General features: G+C 49.3%; 1 protein-coding gene across 1 annotated transcript in view; it reads left to right on the forward strand.

The window, feature by feature from the left end:
- CLPB (ClpB family mitochondrial disaggregase) overlaps window positions 1–21,758 on the forward strand; it is a 92,355-nt gene that overhangs the window by 56,212 nt on the left and 14,385 nt on the right. Inside the window, exons 6-9 of the mRNA XM_013305133.3 lie at window positions 2,845–2,942; window positions 8,270–8,384; window positions 18,502–18,579; window positions 20,900–20,955. Coding sequence (XP_013160587.2) covers window positions 2,845–2,942; window positions 8,270–8,384; window positions 18,502–18,579; window positions 20,900–20,955 — 347 coding nt within the window. The remainder of the gene's footprint in view (window positions 1–2,844; window positions 2,943–8,269; window positions 8,385–18,501; window positions 18,580–20,899; window positions 20,956–21,758) is intronic.

Consider the following 21,758-nt stretch of genomic DNA (forward strand, 5'->3'; position numbering starts at 1 on the left):
AAAGGCTCAGGATCCAAACACTCAGCTGGAGGTTACCTCTGAGGATACCCAAGAGCAGCAGGAGCTTTCACAGCATCTGGTTGTGCTATGAAATGAGGCCCTCACACTTACTCCTTTCCTTGTCTCAGTGCCCAGGGCTTTCCCAAGCCTTTTTGTGTCCAGTCTTTGGAGAAACATAGCTCTTGGGGTGTCCATATGGGTCAACGATGCCACTGTGAGCCCTGTTCTGTCTGTCCGAGGTGTGAGGCTTGTTCTTGCTTCAGCAGGCACAGACGTGGCTACATGCCCCGAGCCAGATTTCCACTCCTCTGCAGGACAGACTGCAGCGGAGGATGGAGAACAAGCACCGAGCTGTGGCAGGGTCCCAGGGCTGCTTATCATTTCTGGGATGCTCCTCCAAGCCCTGTGCGAGCCCCTGTCATTGCCTCCTCTGGTCTGCCATTGCCCCCTCCTCCTGCCATCCCCATGTCCTCTCTGACAGCAGCGGAGGACCCAGGTACCAGCACCCACCACGTCGTGAGCGCTATTGACAGTTATCCAGAATCTGAAGGAACTCAAGACAAATTGTTAAGAGGATGGAGTTAATAAAATTTGAAAAATTGAGGCCTGTCACTCTACTAAACTTTTTTCGATACCGCTGACAGAAACATATTTCCCCAATGAGTGACCTTATGCAGCTGCTCCAGCAGCACGACACTGCACGGATGCTGGGAGTCAACCAGCATGCTATTTATCAAATATTATAAGCCGGGGCCTCCTAATATGAGCAGGGAGGTGTGGGAGGAGGTGACGGACTTGCACAGCCCGAGGTGTTGCCCAGGTGTCGATCTCCAGCTACAGACAGCTAGTGGGAGGTGACAAATTGCCTTCTATTAAGTCTCCAAAGGTTGGCGTCCCCTCTGCCGCTGCTCCAGCCAGCTGCCGTGGTGGGAGAGGGCAGGGGAGGAGGTGGGGATGGGGAAAGGGGTCAGGCCAGGGCGCTGACAAACCGGTCGCCACTTTTACCTTCTATTAGCGAGCAAAGTGACACCGTTATTTATTGCGGTGTAATATTTTATTGCTGCCGGTACTCGAGGTTGGAATCGACCAGTTGTAGGAGTCGGGTTCTATCAATTATTGCAGCAATTAGTCAAGTCGTCAAAGCCATTAACAGGGGGATTAGGCCAATATTGGATAGCCATTATTGATAGATCCAGGGGAAGGGCAAAGCCAAACAAACCCTCAACCTTCATCTGAAATGAGAGCAGGCCTCGCCTCGAGGATGCCATCGTTTGGAGAAGCCAGAAAACTTCCTCCCTCCTCACTGCGCAGACCTGGGGTGGGTTTCAGGAGCGGGGGGCGGGGGGGGGGGGGGGCGGGGGAGCACTGTCTCTTTAAAAGATATTGAGTGGCCAACCTGGACAGTATATAATCTCACCTGTCTCGATCATATTCTTTATTTGCAATGACAAGGTTTGCAATAGAAATTACTCTGTGTCGAATGTTTATGGAGCACATTTTTCATTCTGTAAGCAAATATAGATCCCCGATGCCAATGCTTAGAAATGGCTAATCTCCCCGGCTCCTGCTTGCAGAGAGCCCTCTCACTTCTTTCATATATTATGATTGCTGCTCGCTTTTATTGAGCACTCCTGGTGCTCTGTGCTCTCCTGCGTTGCAGAAGCAGAAGCTGCAGCCTGGTTGGCGCATGCCAACATACCTGCTTGCCTCCCCTATTCCCAGAGGGATGGAAGATGTTTGCCAAGCCCCTTGCAGAGCGGGGATGCTCTAGCAGTGCCCAGGCTCCCGTGTTTCACAGTCATGCACAGGCACTGTCACCTCCCCTTCCCAGCAGCTTGTCACCACCATTTACAGGTGAATGAGCAGAGTGACGGGCTTTTCCCTCGCCAGGCTGCTTCTCAAGTCTCGATAACTGCTGGAGCCTCGAAACTGGTGGGGTGGTCAGCTCAAGCACCAGCTTGAGGGGTTTGAGGCTGATTTTAAAGTTCATCCTCGTAACCCTTGGTGTCTGCCTGGTAACAGCGAGCTGCTGTGGAGTCACTGAGTGCACCAACATTAATGCTGGGTCTCTCTGCCTTAGAGATCTCTCCATAGCTGCCAAGAGTCAGAGATTAGTCCTGAGACCTTGCTTGCATCACTGGCTATTCCCCAGTACCCCTCTCTCCTGATGTCAGACTGCCTGATTCAGGATTCCCTCTGTATACTTCTTATCACTGCAACTGGGACCAGTTTGACTATGCATGTTCTTCTGCAATCCAGCATGTCTGGGATGGGGAAGGAGGATGAGGAGCTCTCTCCCTGTGAGTTTGTTTGTGTGAGGGTGCCCATCTGATTCACTCCAGTTCGGTCTTTGGGGTTTGTTGACTATTTTTATTAAATTAAATTCTAAAGAAGAGTGTGATTTTCCCCCCTCAGCCACAGGAGTGGCTGAGGGGGGCAGCTGTTCAGTAGGCCACAGCCATCTCCAGCTCCAGCTTGGAGTAACAGAGGAAGGGTAGTGTGTCCAATTGAAGCCGTAATGGTCCCCTGTGGCTCCCACAGGATCAGGCACGAGTGCTTTTGTGAAGCTGTATTTCCTTCTGGTGACCATGTGCTCTCATCCCCCGCAGCAGCTCTTCCCTGCCAAGCCAATTGTTAGCAGCGACAATTCCTTTTCTTGTTCCCTGGACACCCGTGCATGTAACTGCTGGTTGTACATTGTCACTTTCTGATCCAGATACCCCTTGGAGCAAAGGTTAGGAGGGGACACGGCTAGGACAGGAGGCACAAGATGTGCTTCCTGCTCGTTCTGCCCCAAGACTGAACTCTGATTGCCTGATCTTATTCATTTCTTCCTGCCATCAGGTGCCAACCCCCTGCAGAAGAACGAGATGGGACATACACCCCTGGATTATGCCCGTGAAGGGGAGGTCATGAACCTGCTAAAAGCATCGGAGACGAAGGTGAGCCTGAGATTCAGGTAGCTTTGTGTTTCCTTTCCCACTACAAGAACAGTTTTATTGAAGAAGACCTGGTGCAAGCGATGGAGGAGCACCTTAGCACACCTCCATCTCCACACTTTTTCAAAAGAGGTCTGTACAAATCAAAGACATGACGCATAAGGAATAAAACCCCTGCTTCTGAAGTATTTTAGCCGTGTCCATGGCTGAGTGCCCTCCTCTCCCATCTTAATATTTCTTCCTCAACAGTGACCTGCACAGGACCAGTAATACTGTTCTGTAACCCCACATCAGGGAGTTGTTTTTACTGTATTTTCTGGAATTCCTGGTAAAAGAGCCAGGTCTGAGAAGTCCTGAGAGTCCAGTTGTGGGCCTGGGATCCATGCACTCACGAGCACCAGTCTAAGGCAGAAGATGCCCGTTTCTGCTCTTTGGTTGTGAAACACCCATCTCATCCTTTTGATCTCCCTTGAGTGGGCTTGGAGCACACCCTGTCCCATTCGTGAGTCGCTGCTATAAGGTATTTTAAAGAGGGAAAAGAACTGCATCTGCCATAGTGCCTCCACTAAAACGCACAGGAGAAAGCAGATTTACAGAGCAGCAGGTTATTAGACAACGAGGGATCTGCAGCCTGATGTCAAGGATTTAAAATTCCTGGGTATGAGGCCTTATTCAAGTAGGAGCAACTAATTATCAATCAGTAGGAGAGGTTGTCACAGCGGTGATGAGTGATGCCTCTTGAGCATCATCTCTCCAAGAATCTCAGGTCTGCCAGGGCAGGAAAGTCCCCTGCTGCCCAGTGAGGGGGAGCACCAGTGCCACCAGAATGCCAATGCGGAAACCGAGGCACGAGGAGGCCAGGTTTGCTCATGGTTGCAGACTTGCCTTCTGACATTGTGCACCTCAGAGTTTCATCTACAGGTTTGGAACTGGGAATTTGGAATTTGAACTTGCATGGTGGAAACCTGACATTAAGAACTTGCCCACAAGTAGGTGAAAGTAAATTAAAACTGCATCAATTACTGCACTTAGTAGATACTACCATGAATTCAGCCTGCCAGGCAGTCAAAACTGCTGTACTGTCTGTGCTCACCGAGGAAAATCATTGCTCAAGGAGGGGTTCAAACCCTGTTCCCAAATGTTAAACCCCTGTCCTCATCAGGGAGACAGTGGTCTTTCCTCTTGGGCTGTTCCTCCTCCATCACAGCGAAGTGGACCCTGACCGTGGCACTCCTCTGCAGAGCTGACGGCTTCTTGCATTAGCCAGAAGCACTGGACAGCTTGGACAGCTCTCCAAGCAAGTTTTGAGGAAGAAAAGTGTAGAATAAAATAGTTGAAATCTTTACGAGAAGGAGTGGGGGGGAATTATCTGCCGGGTAAATGGTCTCTGGAGTCCAGCATTGGCAAGAAAACCTGCCCCTAACAGTTTGAAAAGCTGCCTTGGTTTTTATGCTTAACTAATAGATGGAGGAGAGAAAGGAAATATATCTATAGAGATGTTCCTGATGAAAATGATTGTACTTGTATATAAAACATAAGGCAGTCAAGCCAGCTTGTGATGAATATTCAGCTGGGGGGGATATGGTGCTCCCGGGGTTGCATCCACCCCAGTATCTGCATTCCACCGAGAGTCTTTGAGAATTTATTGCTCATTTTAATCACTGCTAGAGAATGAATTGGCAGAACTATTACTGGATGGGCACATCCCATAGATTTTATTTACATATCCTTGTGACAGAATAACAGGGAGTTTTCATATGTATTTTTAATTTATTTTGATTTTCTTTATTCTTTTTTTGAAAAAAGAAAAAATTCTGTGCGTGCTTTCCCTGTGCTAGACCACACTTGCCTGGTGTTTAGCACTCTTGAGCTTGTTCACATTGCTAAACGGTCTGGTGAAATTTAAATAAGCTGTCATGGATTGAGGGCTAAAAGGAAGGGAGTAGCCCTTGAAACTAGCATCTTCTGTATCGAACTGGAAGGGAAGCAGCTCCAGGATTATCTCAGCTCTTACAAGTCTTTCTTTGCCATTCAACTCCTCTTTCCCCCGATGTACTGGGCCCGGTCAGATCCGTGTAGTGGCCTCTCCAGTCTCCGTCAGTGGCTGCCAAAGGATTTTTAAGGAGCATTTCAGCCAGGACAAGCACACAGTTGCCCTTTCCCCTGACTCCCTTCTGGCAAGCAGTGGTGTGAGGAGCCCCTGACCTGAAGCTTGTGCCCACTTCACCCTACTGAATCGCCTTTGCTGGACCTTTTAAAGAAAACAAACATCCAGCTGTGGCTCAAGCACAGCCTACTTTTTCCATCCAGAATGTCCTCAAGTTGTTGGTGTAAACATATTTTTTGAGAAAAATGTCTCTTTTGGTTGTTTGCAGCAATTCTGTGTGTTAAGCACAGGCAGCCCTATACGCAGAGTTTGGGGCAGCGCAGCCTTGCAGTGGAAGCTGGTTTCATGCTTTCTGTAAACTCCCAAAAATTACTTCAGATGGTGTTTGCCCTTCCCATGGGAGAACCACTCTCCAGATCTCCAGAGGCTCTCATAGCTTAGTTCATCTGCAGCTGACCAGAAGTTTATCATCCTGCTTTCCTTTATTCTTTTAAATTCCTTTTCCTGTGAGGTGGAAGACACTGTCCCCTCCACGTCTGCAGGTTGTACGCAGAGGTTTGGTGCTGCGGGTGCTGTGCTTGTGAACCTCTTTCCTCTGAATATTCTCCTGTCAATGCAGTCATGCTTGGGAGGGATGCCGTGCTGGGTAACGAATAACGAGAGCTGACGAACACGATTGCTGTGACCATCTTCGAGATAGGCAGCCAGCTGTTATTATCTCCAGGTGAGGTCTGCCAAAGCACAGGTAGAGAGAATCTCTTATTCAAAAAGAACATCTCTCATGCTTTTGGCATCGCATCGGGTTAACCTCTTAACCCAGATGAGCACAGGAGTTCAGTTGCCTTTGATGCCAGAGCAGAGTACCAAATCTCCTTGCATTTCTTTCTAAGCACATAACACCACTGTGGTCCGCTAATCTGCTTAGGTGCCAGTGATGTGCCGTACAGGTTTCATCGGGTTGTCAGAGGGTGAGGACACGGTCCCCACTGACCGTTTCACACCACAGAACAGGAAAGAGCATTCTTGTCTCCTGCTGCTGGTTTCCTCACCACCAATGTTGAGGGCTGAAGTCAGATGCACTCTTTGTAGCTGCCTCTTCTGGCAGAAATGTCTGGCAGGGGCAAGAACCTGGGCCAGATGTGCTGCTCCAGCTGCCCCTGGTGTCAGGATAGCAGCGAGGAGGTGGGAGAATCTGGATGTGTACCTGTGAAGGAGGATGGAGGAGGGGGAATGGAAGAGAAAGGAGTGGAAGGTTGCATCTTGTGTAAAGCTGAAGATTAGTGGGGCTTTTTGTCACAGGTTGTATCCCAATCTGAAGTAAAATGGGGTTTTCTCAGTGGATTTTTTCTCATTCTGGTGTCCCCTGCTCAAGGTGGTGGTGGCTTGGGATGCTCCGGGCCAGCAGCGTGACCTGACTGCAGGATGCCTGGTGGCACGGCCGCTCTGCTGAGGGCTTCTGGGAGGGCAGGTCTCTCCAGAGCAGATCCGGAGCAGAAAACAAAGTGGGACAGCTTGGGAAAAGCACCGTACCCAGTGCAGTCTTTTACCCATGAAAGCGACTGTCTTCCTACCCAGGGATTTCTACAGTGCTGGTTTTCCAAGGAGGGAGGGAGAGGGCATTGCAGAAGAGGGGCATCCCCTCCTGCCCTTCACGCACGTCTTCCCACCTTGCTGTAAACCCACGTGAATCGTTCAGTATCCTGACCACGAGGATCATGCTCTCTGCACCTTGAGAAAGTCAGAAAAGGAGAGAGGAAGAAAAGATTTATTGAGTTATATAGAAAGACACAGATATATGGCAAGAGCAGCACTTGGAGCCTCGTGGCATACATGGAGCCTGGGGGGGGATCACCGCAGACGCGCCGGTGTCTGTCCCACAGTGCAATTCTGCTGGGATCCGCGGGGAAGTTATTGCTCCGTATGAGGCATCGGGGCTGATGGCATCTCTCCATTACACGCGAGACTGATAGCACCAGCCAAAATTGGATTGTTTGCTATTTATTTTTTTAAAAACTTCTGTCAGAGTCACTGCTAGCCCAGGAAACACTGGCAGCCTGGCTGGGGGGTTTTATCCACTCCGGCTCTGGCAGCAGGATCCTGCTGCAGCTTCTGCAACCACTTTCTGTTTTGTTAGAGGTGTTTCCCCTTCAGGAAGGTGGGTTAAATGTTGGGACCAGTTATGTGTGTGTGTCATTATTCACTCTGCAGACCCTGTGGGCAATTTATGCTCTGTCCTTAGCTAGGGCTGGCTTTCTGGGATGGTTGTTTCCAGAGCAGTGGTTTCACTGGTGAGATGGCCAACCTCTGCTTGTGGTGGGGAATGGTGCTCAGCAGAAAGTTTTGCAGCGTTTTCTAAAGATGAGCAGGGGCTGGATTTGTCCTCTCCTCTCGAAGCTCACTGCACTATAACACCTAGTCCCACTTTGAGATTCTGCCTGTATCCCATCCCCGAGCATCTCGGAGGTGTGCTTGTGTCAGATGCCTCTGTGAACTGCCCTGTGCACTATCTCAGCCTTCAGCTCCAGGAAGCGTTCCGGGTGGAAGCAATGCAGAAGTAACTGGCTCTCAAAGGTCCAGCTTCCTTGTGAGCTGGAGGTGAAGGCAAGCAAATGTCCCCAGTAAAGAGCTTTTTCCAGTGCTGTCCTGCATGGTGCTGTGGGTTCACCTGCAAAGCAGCGGTGTCTGGCTTCCCCAGCATACACAGCAGCACACACCGATGCTCTTCCATCCCTGTGGGTGGAACTCTTTAAACAGGAGATGCATGGGGGGTGGGAAAACAAGTATCAGTAGAATAGTCAAGGCTTGGTTTTACAAAATAAGCAAGCTCATAACAGGTTAAGAGCTCATGAGGAAATTTGAGCAGTGTCAGTGTTCCCTCTGTGGCACCCTTACAGAAGCGGTGCCGTGTCTGGGTTTCCCATCAGATGCAAAGCCAGTTCCTGAGTGCTGCCCACGGTGCAGCACCTTGCCCACTTCTCTCCCTTCCTGCTTACCTCAGCCTCCAGCTCTGGAAGATCCAGAAATTTCCTCTTGCTTGGGCTGGTGCTTCCAGACAGAGCTGCACCTGCCTGGTGCCAGGGAGCGGTGCTCTGTCTGCATGTCAGAGGGATGCCCGTGCAGGGCTTTGCAGTGCTGGCAGGGGGAAAACTCTTGTGTACCTACTCGATGCTCATGTTGTTGTTCCAAAAAGCATCTGGTCCCAACATTTTCTTCCCTCTCACAGTTTCAGGAGGAGCAGCGCAGGAGAGAGGTGGAGGAACGCCGGAGGTTTCCGCTGGAGCAGCGGCTAAAAGAGCACATCATAGGTCAGGAGAGCGCGATAGCAACAGTGGGAGCAGGTAGGACCCTTCACATGCCACCAGCTCTGCCCTTCCATACCTTCTGCTCCACATGGAAAACAAGCCATTCCCTCAAGCCCTGATCTGAGGCTGCCTTGGAGCAGGTCACCGAAGTCAGTGGGGGACTCGGGGTGAGGTCCAGCTGGCATTTCTTGGCTGTGAGAAAGAACACTTGCTCTTCATCCCCAGAGGAGCTGTTTCACATACAGCAGCAGAGAGGACCCTCAGATGCTTTCCTCCCAGACACCAGAGTGAGGTGCCTACAAGCACTTTCCTTCGGGATGATCTCTCCTCAGGCTAAGTGTCATGGCTTGAAGCTCAAAGCTGGTCACTGAGATGCCCACCGCCCACTTTTGAGCACACAGGCAGCTCTCAGCTAAACATAGTGGCTGATCATGATGACACTTGAACATCGAGTTATCTTTTTACAGGATCGTTTGGCTTAAGAATATCACTCATTAATAATTCACGAGCAGTTTCATACAAATTCATGTGCAGAAGCCCCTCACACATGGGCTGTGTTGTGAAATTGCTTGGAGGGGGGAATTACAGGTCTAATATCTTTGGGGAATTTTCCTGTATCCCTCACAGATTTGGGGCTTCATTCCACATGAAATATGAGCATGTACTTCAGCCACACTTTCCTGGCCATGTGTACTACGTTAGATCAAAGGCCAGTGTCCTGTGACTGGTACCAGAGCACAGGGAGCTGTGGCAAGTGGAATACAGAGTGGTGTTTCCCCACTCTGCTCTCTCAGTGTCCATCGTTGTCCAAACTCCTGGTTTGCAAGCCAGGAGTACCCTGAGCCGGAAGTTACATCTTTGTGTGTAGCAGTTCTCAAGAGATTTTTCTTCCATGGATTTGTCCAAGTTTCCCTTGGATGGCCTGTAAACGTCTGGCCTCTGTAGCATCCTTTGGCAGGTCGTTGCATAGCTAGTGAAGGAATACATTGTACATTTTAAATCTGCCTCCTGATAGTTCTGCCTTGTGGCCTCTAGTTCTTGGGTCAAAGTAAGTGTTTTGCTGCTGAGGAAACAGTTGCTCAGCCAAAGCAGCTGCAGTTTATGGCACAGAGCTCTTCTTGCCTCACAGACTGATTTCAGTTGAAGTTCGGAGCCTGGCCCCGCTTTGGTCAGGGATTACGATCCTGAGCTCTCAGGTTTGGTGGGGGTTAGTTGTAAGATAGCCAGGCTTTGGGGAGGATGGGGTGGATGACAGCTAACGGAAGGGTTATTTGCCTCCTGAGCTCTTTCCCTCCCCACCTTTCTGGAGGTGCCACCAGTGAATACTGAAGATAATACTAAAGTAAACCCTTTTGTCAGCAGCGTGTCCCTGCGACGATCCTGGTTGTATCCATGAGCCCTTACAGATCCATGGGGGCACCATCTTCTCCTGCTGTATCCACTGTGGATAGAGGAATGCCATATGAGGCACCTCCTTAAGAGACTGCACTTTAAAGCATGTTGCCTTTACTAGTCTGCTGGTGGTGTTTTCTGCCTGAAAAGCCGCAGTCGTTGTCTGTGCTATAGATGTGGTGAAACACATGGTGGCTGGTGCCTGTGAGTCCATTGCAAATTGTGCAAGCCTGGAGTGTTTCATTCACTAGCGTTTCCTTGTCTGGGTCTGCTGAAAGCCCTTGGCCTTCATTGCCAAATTAGGGTGCTGGTGCCTTTTTCTGCAGCTGTTTTACCTGCACTTCAGATTTTTTCACTGTTTTAAAAAAGACCCAAAAACACAGGGAATAAATGAGGAGCCTGGCCTCTTGTGGCTGTGACGGAACCGTACAAGCGTGCAGAGAGGTTTGGAGGAAAAGGCAATGTTTTTTGTCAGACCAGAGGATGGAGTTGGGGGAAAAAAACAGACCAGCTTTTAGGCACACAGGCCCAGACAGAAACCACGAATTTCAGATGAGTGCAGACAGTTGCTCCGAGCATAACTTCGTTATGTTAATCAGTTAGGCACTTTGAGACGAAAGGGTGTTGGGCATCTGTGGAGCAGAGGAGGACAATGTCTGACTGTATCGGTTAGCCTAGTAAATGCTATTATCTCTGGCTGAAAACCTCGCTTTGCTTATACCACCCCTGCAAAGTGTGAGCCTGGGGTGTCAGCCTGGCCATGCAGAGCCTGGAGCTGCAGCCCTGCAAGCTCCAGCCACCCGCTTTCCCTCCTGAGGAGCACTGCACCTGGTCTCATGCTGGAGGCACTGGCCAGGCTCTGTCCATTGCATGTGATGGAGCACCCAGCCCCAGCCAGAGCATCCACAGGGAAAGGAGAAGAGGGGTCCCGGTGGTTTGTGCAAGGTGGTTTTCCTTGGTGGCACAAGCTTGGTGCAGCCTCTCAAAACTCGGGAGCACTAAAAGACTGTAAGGACATCAAGGCTTCGGCAAGACTTGGTTCGATTTGCCAGTCCAAAGCCTGAAAGCCTCTGGATCCTGTTAGTAATTCCTTGAACCACCCGTGCATCCCAGTTAATGCCTGAAAATGGGGCAGCGAGGTAAGACCAGGCTGAAGTCAGGGCAGAACTGCGAGCAACATGCTGTCATAAATACACAAACCATAGCGCTGTAGTTAACAAAGAGGAGTCCTGCGTGATCTGGAAGCCCTGGAAAGAGCCAGCTCTCCCCCTGCAAACACAACAGACACCCTCTGTGTTTGGAGAGTGGCTGTGCCTGGGGGCAGCAGCACGGGCTAATTGGGAAGCTTTGATTAATGGGTAGTGCCTGTTTCTGACACAGGTGGTGTTTCTGCACATTAAAGTGGCTGCCTTTATGGAGGTTTCTCTTATTGAATTATAGGGAAAGTGCTTGATACCCCAGCAGCCTCAGGATATCAGACCAAAAGGTAGCAGGAGAGTCTCCGTCCCCTCCTCCCCTGCTTCCCTTCTGCCCCATTTTTGTGGTTTTCTTTCAGGAAGGGTGAATTTAGAGATGTGACTTTTTCTTTCAAGCACTTCCTATCTATTTTAGTGGTGGGCTTGGCAGTGCTAGTAAATGCTTGGATTTGGTGATCTTAAAGGTCTTTTCCAACCGAAATGATTCTAGGATTCTATTTTTGTTACTTATTCCCAGTTGGTTTTGCTGCCACTTTGTAAACTCCACGTGCCTCCTGTTTTGCGCTCACCGATGCAGTTTGTTGGCTAGGAGACTCGCCACACACCACGTCTCGAGATTTACCGAGCCTAGCTGATATGTTTAATGTATAACTGCTGCCTTAATTGAATAATCTGATTTAATCCGTCACTCAGTGCATGATCCAAACAGTCTCCAGAGGGGCTCAGCCAAGAATACAAAGGGAATGTGCGCTCTGGGGTTTGCTGTGCAGCTCCAGGGTGGTGGGGATGCATGGGGGCTGCGACCGCCAGGCTGCTTGCAGGGAGCTTGCCGCAGTCACAGCACCAACAGCTTGACATCTCTACTGCAGAGGGAAAAAACCCTTCCCTGTCATTTCCGAGCCCTACTGCTATCTTTTCAGCTACACGAAGCAGGACGGATGATGGTAGGACTGGGAGAAGGTGGGTGATGACTAACCCATCCCAGCAGAGCATCTCCGAGGGCACAGGATTCCTCCCAGTGCTCCGACTGAGGATGGCAGTGGTGGGAGGCAGCTCGGCCACAGCTGAGTGGTGCTCTCCCCTCTGTGGGTATAGATGTTTGTTTCCTTTTAACAAAATACAAATTAAATATTCCATCTCGTAATGTGTCAGAAAGAAACAGGCAGGTATTCCTGTGATCCCAGAAACTCACGGCACACTGGATGCTACAACCGGTTCATGCAAATGAACAGCTAAAAGGCTTATCATTGTGTTTCCAGGGCACTTTCATAAATGATTGTATTCCAAATCTGGTTAGGTCTCATTTGGCTTTTCACTTGAAGCTGCAGAGGCACCAGGGTGAAGCAGTGCATGCTTCTTGGGGAGCAACAGAAAGCGTCTCCTGTCTGAGGTTATATCACCTCCCGAAGGAGGCATTTTTTGAAAGGTTTTTGGTTCGTTGGGGTTTTTTTGTTTGTGATCTTGTATCCTAAAGATTATGCCAGAGATCTAGTACCTCTTTTATAGCCACATGTTGTTTGCCAAGCAATGGTCGCTGAGAGGTGGGGGGTTTGAAACCACCACTTTCCCATGCTGATTTTTTAAGTCTTTTGGACTGAGGTAATCTGGTACAACTCTTCCTGAAAGTGGGTAAGGAGGGAGGAAGAAAAAGTGTTGTTTATTTTTTAGTGCAGAGATGTTGAATATAGTGCAGAAAATCTACTTTTTTATTATAAAGGTACAAATTTTAAACACACTGAGCAGCCGCAATGTTGAAATCAGTTGGTGTTTCAAAGCTGAAGGAAAATGGGTTGAGCAGGAATGTCATCCTGCCCTGGCCCAAAGGAAACTGGCTTTATTTTGGCCAAGGTGGATCCTTTCTGAGTCCTGTGTCTCAGCGTGTCCAGTACTTGTGAAATGGAGGCAGGTAGCCTGCAGGTCAGGTCAGACTCTGTAAGGAAGCAGCTTTGCTCCAGCTGGAGGTTCAACTTCTTCCACATCCCAGAGCTACCGACAGTGGGGCTGGACGAGTGGTTCTTCGGGGATGTGGTAGACCCTGGACCATAGATGCAGAGCCTGGACAGAGGAGAGCGATCCCACAGTGGGTATGGACCTGGAGACATCACCCTGTGATACCCTGAGCCCGGGCAGTCTGAGAAGCACCGCTGAATGAATTGATTTGATAAATGGACATTTATTACACTCACAAATTGGCTGAAACCAATTTCGGTCACATCAACCCCTGATAACTGCTAGGGTATTGATTTGTGTAAAGTAATACAGTGAATTTATCAGTTCAATAGCAAGCTGAAGGGCCTCTCAGAGACACAGTGCTACAGTTACGCTGTTACAGATGTACAAAATAAAGTGAGAGCACTGCAGCCACGCTGGAAATGGCTCCAAAGAAGAAGGCCCAGGCATCACGAGCCTCTTTGCTTGGACATTGGGTCTGAATGTCTTAATGAAATTTCAGCAAAGCAGTGTGACCTACCTCCTTTTATTTATTTATTTCTGCCATCCCCAAAGTTACAGGAGGAAGGGGACAGCTTTCCGAGATGCATGGCACGGATTTCTTGTGTGGCTGTTGACAAAGTGGTCAGCATGGCTGGCAGCCACTTTCTGGGTACAAATCCCAAGGAGAGGAGTGCTCCTGAGTGCTTTCCCAGCTGACATTTTCATCCTTCAGACTGGCACTGGTGTCCTGCTCTGTCCTAGGATGGCATCTTTGTTCCTCTTGCTGCAGCTGAACTGTGTGGTGGCCAACCTAGGAGAGTCTCCTACAGCCATGGATGCAAGACCCGGGCGTGCAGTGGCCCCTCTCTGTTTTTTTCCAGAGAATTCAACCTCAAAAAGAAAGTCAGTATGCAAAACTGAGAAATTTTCAGGTTTTCCAAAGCTCAAGAGCGCTGAGGCTAGGCTGTGTGCTAGAATATCTCATCACTTTAAGGCTGTTTGTAGAAAAGGTTTTAACATCTCATCACTGTGTTGATCTAAGTAACCCACTAACTAACGATAAGCAGCACCTTCCAGCTGGGATCCCAGACAAGCACTAACTTTGTGGAAGTTTTTTTGTGGAGTGCTCTACATCCTTGGGGTTGCTATGAGATGAGATGAGCATTTCCCCATAAAGTCCGGTATCCTGCTGCAGAGGGGAGTGAAAAAAGACCACACTTAACCTCGCTGCCTTCGGACCGTTGAGCGTGCTGACCCCTGCAAGTGGTCACTCCATGCCCTGAAGCAAAAGTTTATTACCTTTATTATCTTAGCTGAGATAGCTGCAGAAATTGTTGGCCATTATGTTATTCCCCGTCAATTTTTATAAAATATATCAACCCTGGGTGTTTGACCTCACGTTTGCTGTGATAAAGGGCACCAGGACAGCAGGATGCAGCGAGGCTGCTGGCGCTGGGATGGCTGCAGCCTGCCTGGGCTCGCCCAGACCCTCCTCAGCACCTCCGTGTCAGCGGCAGGGCCGTTCCCTCCTCTCCCTCCTCCTGCAGTGGCTGCTGTGTGGGGTGATGTGGCCTGTGGGTGGCTGGAGGGCAGGACTGGGTGCCCGCTGGGCTCTGCCCATGATCTCTGAGGGGCCAGAGCCACAGCCCAGGCTGGTCCGTGGGGCTGAGCAGAGAAACCCAAGCAGGGAGAGGCAGAGCCGGACGCAGGCCAGTCCTGCAGCCTGGCTCTATGCCTGAGCTAATTAAGCCTTGACAGGAGTCAGGACTTATTAGCATGGCTAAGGGACTGGGTAATACATCTCGATTGCATCCAGGCATAAAACAGCCGGTCCTCAAGTTCCCACTCAATTCACAGCCCCTGTGCCCAATCCCATTCTGCTGGGTGGGTGTGCCCTGGACTTTGAGGTTAAATCGGGCTCTTTTGGCTGTTTGGGTTGAGCATTACGCAGTGACGCAAACCGTCACCTTCAGACTGAGCTACCACCACCTTGCAGGAAGACCTCCCATCTTTTCCTGCAGACTCTGCAGAGATTAGGGACTCAGTCACACTCCTCTTTGTAAGTTGCTGCAATGGTTAATCACCCTCATTATTAAAAAAAATGTTCTGCCTTATTTCTAGTTGGAATTCATCTAGCTCCATCCCCTGGAGCATGTTAATTTTGTCTGCTAGATAAGCGAGTTCTCTGCTTTCTTGTGGATATACTTAATGACTGTGGTCAAGTCAATCCTCAAACCTCTCGTTGTTAACCTCAGTAGATTGATTTTTTCATGCAGTTTTCAGGCTCACTCGAGGCTTTGCACATGTTTTCCTAATCCTCACCAGATCTATCGGCGTCCACCCTACGTGGGTGTCCTCAAATGCAGACGTGAGCTCGGAGGAGCTTGGCCGCGTGCAGGTCTTCTTATCAAGAGGAGCAGCTCCAAGAGCTTTGTGGTAAATTCATGTGAGCTGCATGATCCAACCACTGATAGTTCATCTGAGCTGCTGCTATTTAACATCTTCCCACCATGTCTCCTGCTGGCAGAGGCACCATTACACTCTCAGGCTGTAGGCTACGATATTTGGCTTCTTTTTACATGCAAAGTGGAAATATGTATTAAATATTTCCCGTGTTGGTTTACTCTCCCTGTTCCTGCAGGAAGACCCCTCCGTGTGCCACAGCTGGGATGCCTTTTCTTAGGGATCTTTTGTTTTCCTGTACCCCATCAGGTTTTGCATACTGACTTTCTTTTTGAGGTTGAATTTCTAAATTCCCCAATTTTAAAGGTTAGTGTCATGCTCTCCTGCCAGCTGCACAGAGAAAACACCACAGCTCCCCACAGTGTCAGCCGGTGCCCCGTTCTGGGGAGACACAGGCAGCTACATGTCTGGGGCTGAGGAACAGGGACAGAGGCTTGATCCCAGGCTGTGTTTTGGTGACAGCAGTCAGAAAGAGAGGAGATGTGAGTTTGGGGATGGCAGTCACAAAGAGAGATGCGGTTTTGGTCCTGTGTTTGCTGTGGACACCACTGAAAGGCAGCAAACACAGAGCTTTGCAGTGCCACTTGTGCAGCAGCGTTTAAAGAGCTTTATTTTAAAAGCACGGTCAAACTGTGGATCTCTTCAGTGATTCCCCTCTGTTCTTCATTCTACCTCTGACGCTCCTGTTTTCCTCTGCTACCTATCTGCTATCATGTAAGTGATCATTCTTGGGCATCTTGCCCATTTCAGTCCCTACTTCTATCAGACATAACATGCCGCATATTTGGTCTCGCTGACGTCTGGCCATGCACTGCTGGAAGAGCACACTTGCAGCTACCTCGTTTGGTACAGCCTCCCCATCACTTGTAACACCGTACAGTTCTGGGTTTTGTCACTTCTTACAAAATCTCACAAAATGCTTTACAGCATGCACCAATCCATATGGCAAGAATAACTCTTTTTAAGAGCTGTAATACAGGCTGTGTTTAAATAATGCAGATAAATCAGGAAGACTGAGATGTGAGCTTGTCTCCCTCTGAACTAGGAGCTGGAAATTCAGTATATTGCAGTGCCTCTGTGGTTAAAGCCCAGAGTACAGGCTGTGATCTGGTGACCTCTGTGCTCTGCTCTGGGGCCCTGCACCATGTCGTTTTGCTAGAGCCAGCTGCAGATTTGTACAAAGCTGTGGTCTGGAGCATTTCATGTCCCATGGTCCCTTCCTGGCTCCAGCTCGGTCCAAGCCCGTCCCTGTCCCCAGTGCTCAGTGGGAACCAGCACATGGTGGTGCACCCAGAGGGCTGGTGGAGCAGAGCGAACTCAGATGATTTTGGATTCCTGGGGCTCAGGTTTGGTTTGGGGGAAGCAGAGTCAGCATTCTGGGCTGCCATCCCCCATGAGCACTTCGGGTCTCAGCGGGGAAGAGCTGTGCCCTTGGGCAGCGCCCACTCCCCTGACATTGCTGGAGTCTGTTTAAGACAAGCTGGGAGACAGAACCCAGTAACGCTTTCCTTACATGTCCTCATGTCCCTCTGATGTGCATCCTTACAAACATCCTGAAAGAAGAGCTCAGTTCATCCCATACAAGATTGGGGTGAGATCTGGAGCCCCTGCAGATCAAAATTCTGAACAACCCACAAAATACCTCCCCCTGTCCCTGCCCCCTTTAGCTACTGCCAGAACTGAAGTGTATTAGCCACCCTACCAGCCTGCACCCATATTTCATATTTACTGGTGGTCACTTCAAAATGTTTCAGGGTGCAAACACCCTGGGAGTCTGTTTTCCAGGGGCTGTGCTCAGCACAGGCTTCGCTCAAAGGTTTGTGGCACTTGCTTGGACTCCAGAGGAGGTTGGACAGGTATTTGGAAGTGAAACCCATGGAGGATCCACGCCACAGCAGGCACAGGAGATCCCCAGAGCTGAAGATAGTTGGAGGACAGCACAATACAGGGAGACAAGTCCCGCTGATGGGACTTGGTCTTCGCTGAGCCTCCTCCTGTGGTTGCTGCTTCACCCACCGCTCCTGGAGCATTGCTGCACCAAGCTGATGCCCGCAGTGGATGGAGGAAACATCTAGTCCATCTCCTGGTGTCAACCAGCCACCAGATTTCATGTCCAGTCCAACCACAGCGGTATCTAGTATTACAATGCTAAGAATTCTTTACTTAGTCAAAAGGCCAAGCAGCAACGGATGCTTGGTCTGAACCAGGGCAGTCACTTCTGTGCTTCACAGGCCAGATCCAGCCTGGAGGTGACTGTGTTTGATCCTCTTGGCCTCAAAAGCCATTCCTTATCTTCCAGATAAGGTGATGTTACTAGTTTGGTGTTCCTGGCATGGTGATGTTACTGGTTTGATGAACATGGTCACAGAGTCTGAGGCTGTTCAGTGGGGTTGAGGGGCTGAATCACACCTTGGGTGGCTGTGGACACCCATGGGGTAGGAGGCATCCCCAGGCAGATCACTGTCTGTCCTGAAGAAGGGGTGTGCTGTTCAGACTAGGAGTTTAGGAGGTAATCGTGTGTTTAGGTTTTCAAACCCTCCTTGCCTTTTGTAAAATTTTCCATTGGTATCTTAACCAGGGTGTCCTTGGATACTGCTGTCCAAAGAGGAAGAGAGAGAACCAGTATTCCTTTCCCAGTCCCTCTAGACTTGCACCAGTTCAGAGCTTTTGTGACCTTCAGTCACCTCCCTCTTTTCATTCATGTGCAAGAAATAATGCATAAACCTTCTCAAACCTGCTTTTTTACAGAAAGATTGTGCTTGCAAGCTGGTAATGCGGCATGCCTCTCACATCCTCCCCTCACCAGCCCCCATTGCTCCATCCATCCATCCATCCATCCATCCATCCATCCATCCATCCATCCATCCCTCCCTCCCTCCCTCCCTCCCTGCCGTCTCCCTGGCAACACTGAGTGCACATCCTGGAAAACTTTATCCGAAATCTGCTCTGGGCAGCTTTCCAAATCCATGCTAACCTGATTAGGTGTCTCTGGGGCCTTGGCTGGCTAATCAAATTAGATAGCACTAATGGTAGCAAGGACTTTGAGTGGGTAGAGAGCAGTAAAACATAGTGTATACTTAGTGATAATTATACTTGCTTTTGTGTCATTGATTTATATGCCTCCCCCACACCCCCCGCCCCCTCTTTGTTTTCGTTGTTTTTCAATGCAGCTATTCGGAGGAAGGAAAATGGCTGGTATGATGAGGAGCACCCGCTGGTCTTTCTTTTCTTGGGATCATCTGGAATAGGTAATGTTTGGGTCGTGGTGAGAGGGATGGAGAGCCTTGTGGAGAGGCTAGGCTGGGCAAGGGGGCTACGGCCGGGCTGCTCCTCGGGCTCAGTGTGGGCTTGCAGCACTTTGCGCAGGATCTGCATAAAACACCAGTGAAAGGTGCTGTCGTCCTCCCAGCTGGCCACCCAGTCCATCATCCTGCAGGGCAGCCACTGCCAGACTCCAGCACGCACAGACGCGTCTCGTGCTGGGGCATGGGCAGCCTCACGCTGAATCATCCTGGGAGTCCGTCCACCCTCCAAGTCTGACAAAGGGGCAGTTTTCCCAATAAAGGCGTTATTTTAACAGCCCTGTGCTTTCTAGCAGGAATGCCCGCATCCTCCGTAGGGGGGGTAATAGCAGAAATCTGCTGCTGGCAACCCAAATCTCAGCTCATCTTGCTCCTGTGGGCAAGGATTGCTTTGTAATGACGGGATTTTATTGACACCGATAATATTTGTCCTCAAGCTCAATAAAATGCAATGTTGACAGCTGATCAGTTCATGAAATGTACAAAATGACTTTTAGTCAGGGGGAAAAAAAGGAAAAAAAAAAAGCAGCTTTAAAGTAACCAAACTGTGACATTTGAAACAACCTTGGTGCTTCTCCTGCATCTGCTGACTCCTGTGGTCCCTGGGAAGATGCCAGTGCTGGAGGGGTTAAGGCAATGGGACGCAGGCAACAACTGCTGCCTGACCAGGCTCCTGCCTCAGAGCAGTGGCAGGCCAAGTATTAACTCTAAATGAGTTGCTATAAAGTTGTATAAAACCAGTAAGAAATGTTTTTGAGACTTCATTGCGCTGCTTATAGCAGGTCTGAAGGCTCAGTGCAGTAAATTGTCAGCTCTTCCACTCCCATGTATTTCCACAGGGTTGGGGAGTTTTCCTTCTCTTCCTGCCATAAAAATTAATATTGAAATAAGAAAGCAAAGCAGCTGAGAATTCTGTTGGATCAAGTGGGTATTTTATATAGGGCCTGATGTAACAGCAATCGAAAGCCCAGGTACGTGCAAACTAGAATGGCTAATGCGTCTTCACATTTCAGTAGGATCCCACAGCAGTTAAACATTTTAAAGATCCATTCATAGATAACGTATATATATGCAACGTGTAAGTACACATGTATACCTACAAGCTTACACATCGGGATCTACGGCACAGCAACATCTGAAGCCAACAAAGCTCAAACGGAAATAAGATGCTCAATTTTGGCAGAGGTTTTATCTGCCAGCACGGGTTTCCGAGCACGGTGATGAATTCCAATTTTTGCAGCCCTTTTGTGGTGATCTAATTAAGTGATCCTGCAGATCTGACCCACCAAATCTGTCGTCACCGAAATGCAGCTGTGTCAGGCTGGGGCAGATGTGTAATGGCTCCAGTAAGACTGCACTGAGCTTTAGCTAGTTTGTTTTTTTAAGACACTTTTTTTTATTATTTAGAATAGTTGTTCATGGCATATCTGCGTACCTGCTCCCTGCTCTAGCATGTCCAAGCGTTTGTTTTTCAGTGTGCAATGAAATCTAGAATGGATATCTGGGCAGTGCAGGTAGCACGCAGCCGTCAGGCAGTGGGCGAGGTGCTCGTGCCCACCCGCAGAGCATCCCCTGTGGCGGTGAAAGCCTGCGCTTCGCCTTCACTGGTAGTCCCAGGAGCCAAAATCAGCCCAATTCTCCACCTCATAAACCCAATAAACCCAGCATTTACGTGCCAGAGGGGTTTGCTGGCAAAGCCGGGATGTGTCTGACACGGGCAGAACGCGCCTGTTTAATTAAGCATTTCCCTGAACGTGTGGGCTGGAGGGACAGGAGCTGGCCTTCCGTAAGCTGACATGTGTGTTCGTCCGTGTCAATGTGGATTTGCTCCGTTGCCGCTTGTTCTTAATCCTAGAATTGTATGACAGTTGCCTTATGTAAATCAAAGACGGAAAGAATATCCCATTTCCCTGAAATTCTCCTATCTAGCGCGTAAAAGGTGTTGCATATGAAACTTCAAATATTGAGAGTAAATATAGCAAAAATCTGATCTAACCACATCTTCTTGTGGTAAAAAATAAAGATCTCTCTGCCCATCTTGTAAGAATCAGCTATTAAAAATGAAGCAGCCAGCCCAGGGCCCTCAGCAGGGCGTTATCCCGGGGATCCAGCAGCGATGCCCTCTTCCTACAAGTGCATTTACAGGAAAAAATAGGCGTATTGGTTCCAGGGGAGGCCAGCCCTGGCGTTAGCACAGCTGACGGACAGACGGCAGGCAAACAAACCTGGGTTAACACAAGGATTTTTCTTCCTGTCTTTGGAACAGGTAAAACGGAGCTGGCCAAACAGACAGCCAAGTACATCCATAAAGATGTCAAGAAGGTAACACCTCTGCCATTTTTTTCCCCATCGCTTTTTGCCATCCGGATGCTTTTAGTAACAGGTGGGGTTGGTTTCTCGATGGGGTTGGTTTCTCGGTGGGGTTTGTCACCTGATTTATTTTAATAAATGTGAGGGCTGGCTGCGCACAGTGAGAAGGGGGTTCTGCCACGCTAAAAAGGACCTGTGAAGGTCCCTGTCTATGTCACCAGGGTATTTGAATTGTAAAAATCTGAACGAATTTAACAATACCTTGTGTGCCCTGTTGCATGTTGCTGTTGTTTTGACATCCTGTATTGTGACCGTATTTTTTTTAACTTCTGTTACTAGTAACACTGTAAATCATTAGAAGGATAACATTCTGAAAATCTGTGTTACATGCCCCTACGTGCAGCTCTTGTTGCACTGTGCCACTACAGATGGTGGAGATGAGGACGTTCATTTTGTGCTTAGGTTTTTTAGTGCTGAAGTGTTTGGGATCCAAACAGCAGATGCCATTTGTGTGGTTTAGTCTGTTACCCACTTGACAGTTCTTTAGAGAAGATGGTTTGGAATTGTTTCTAGGTGGCGGTGGCTTATCAGAGGGCTAGTTCAGGGGTGCCTGAGATTTTAAAACACCAGGCATTTAAAGCCAGGCTCCCCGATTCACATTTGAGCCTCTGCCTGCCTTGAAGAGGTGTCCAGCTCTCTCCTATGGAGAACTGGGGAAGGTGCAGAGTTTGGAGCTGGGGAAAAGGAGGAAACACAAGCAGAGCTGCCCCCTGCACCGATGCTAGATTAATTCCTCTCCCTCACATCCTCCAGCA

The sequence above is a fragment of the Falco peregrinus genome, chromosome 4, assembly GCF_023634155.1.
Source record: "Falco peregrinus isolate bFalPer1 chromosome 4, bFalPer1.pri, whole genome shotgun sequence".
Classification (NCBI taxonomy): domain Eukaryota; kingdom Metazoa; phylum Chordata; class Aves; order Falconiformes; family Falconidae; genus Falco; species Falco peregrinus.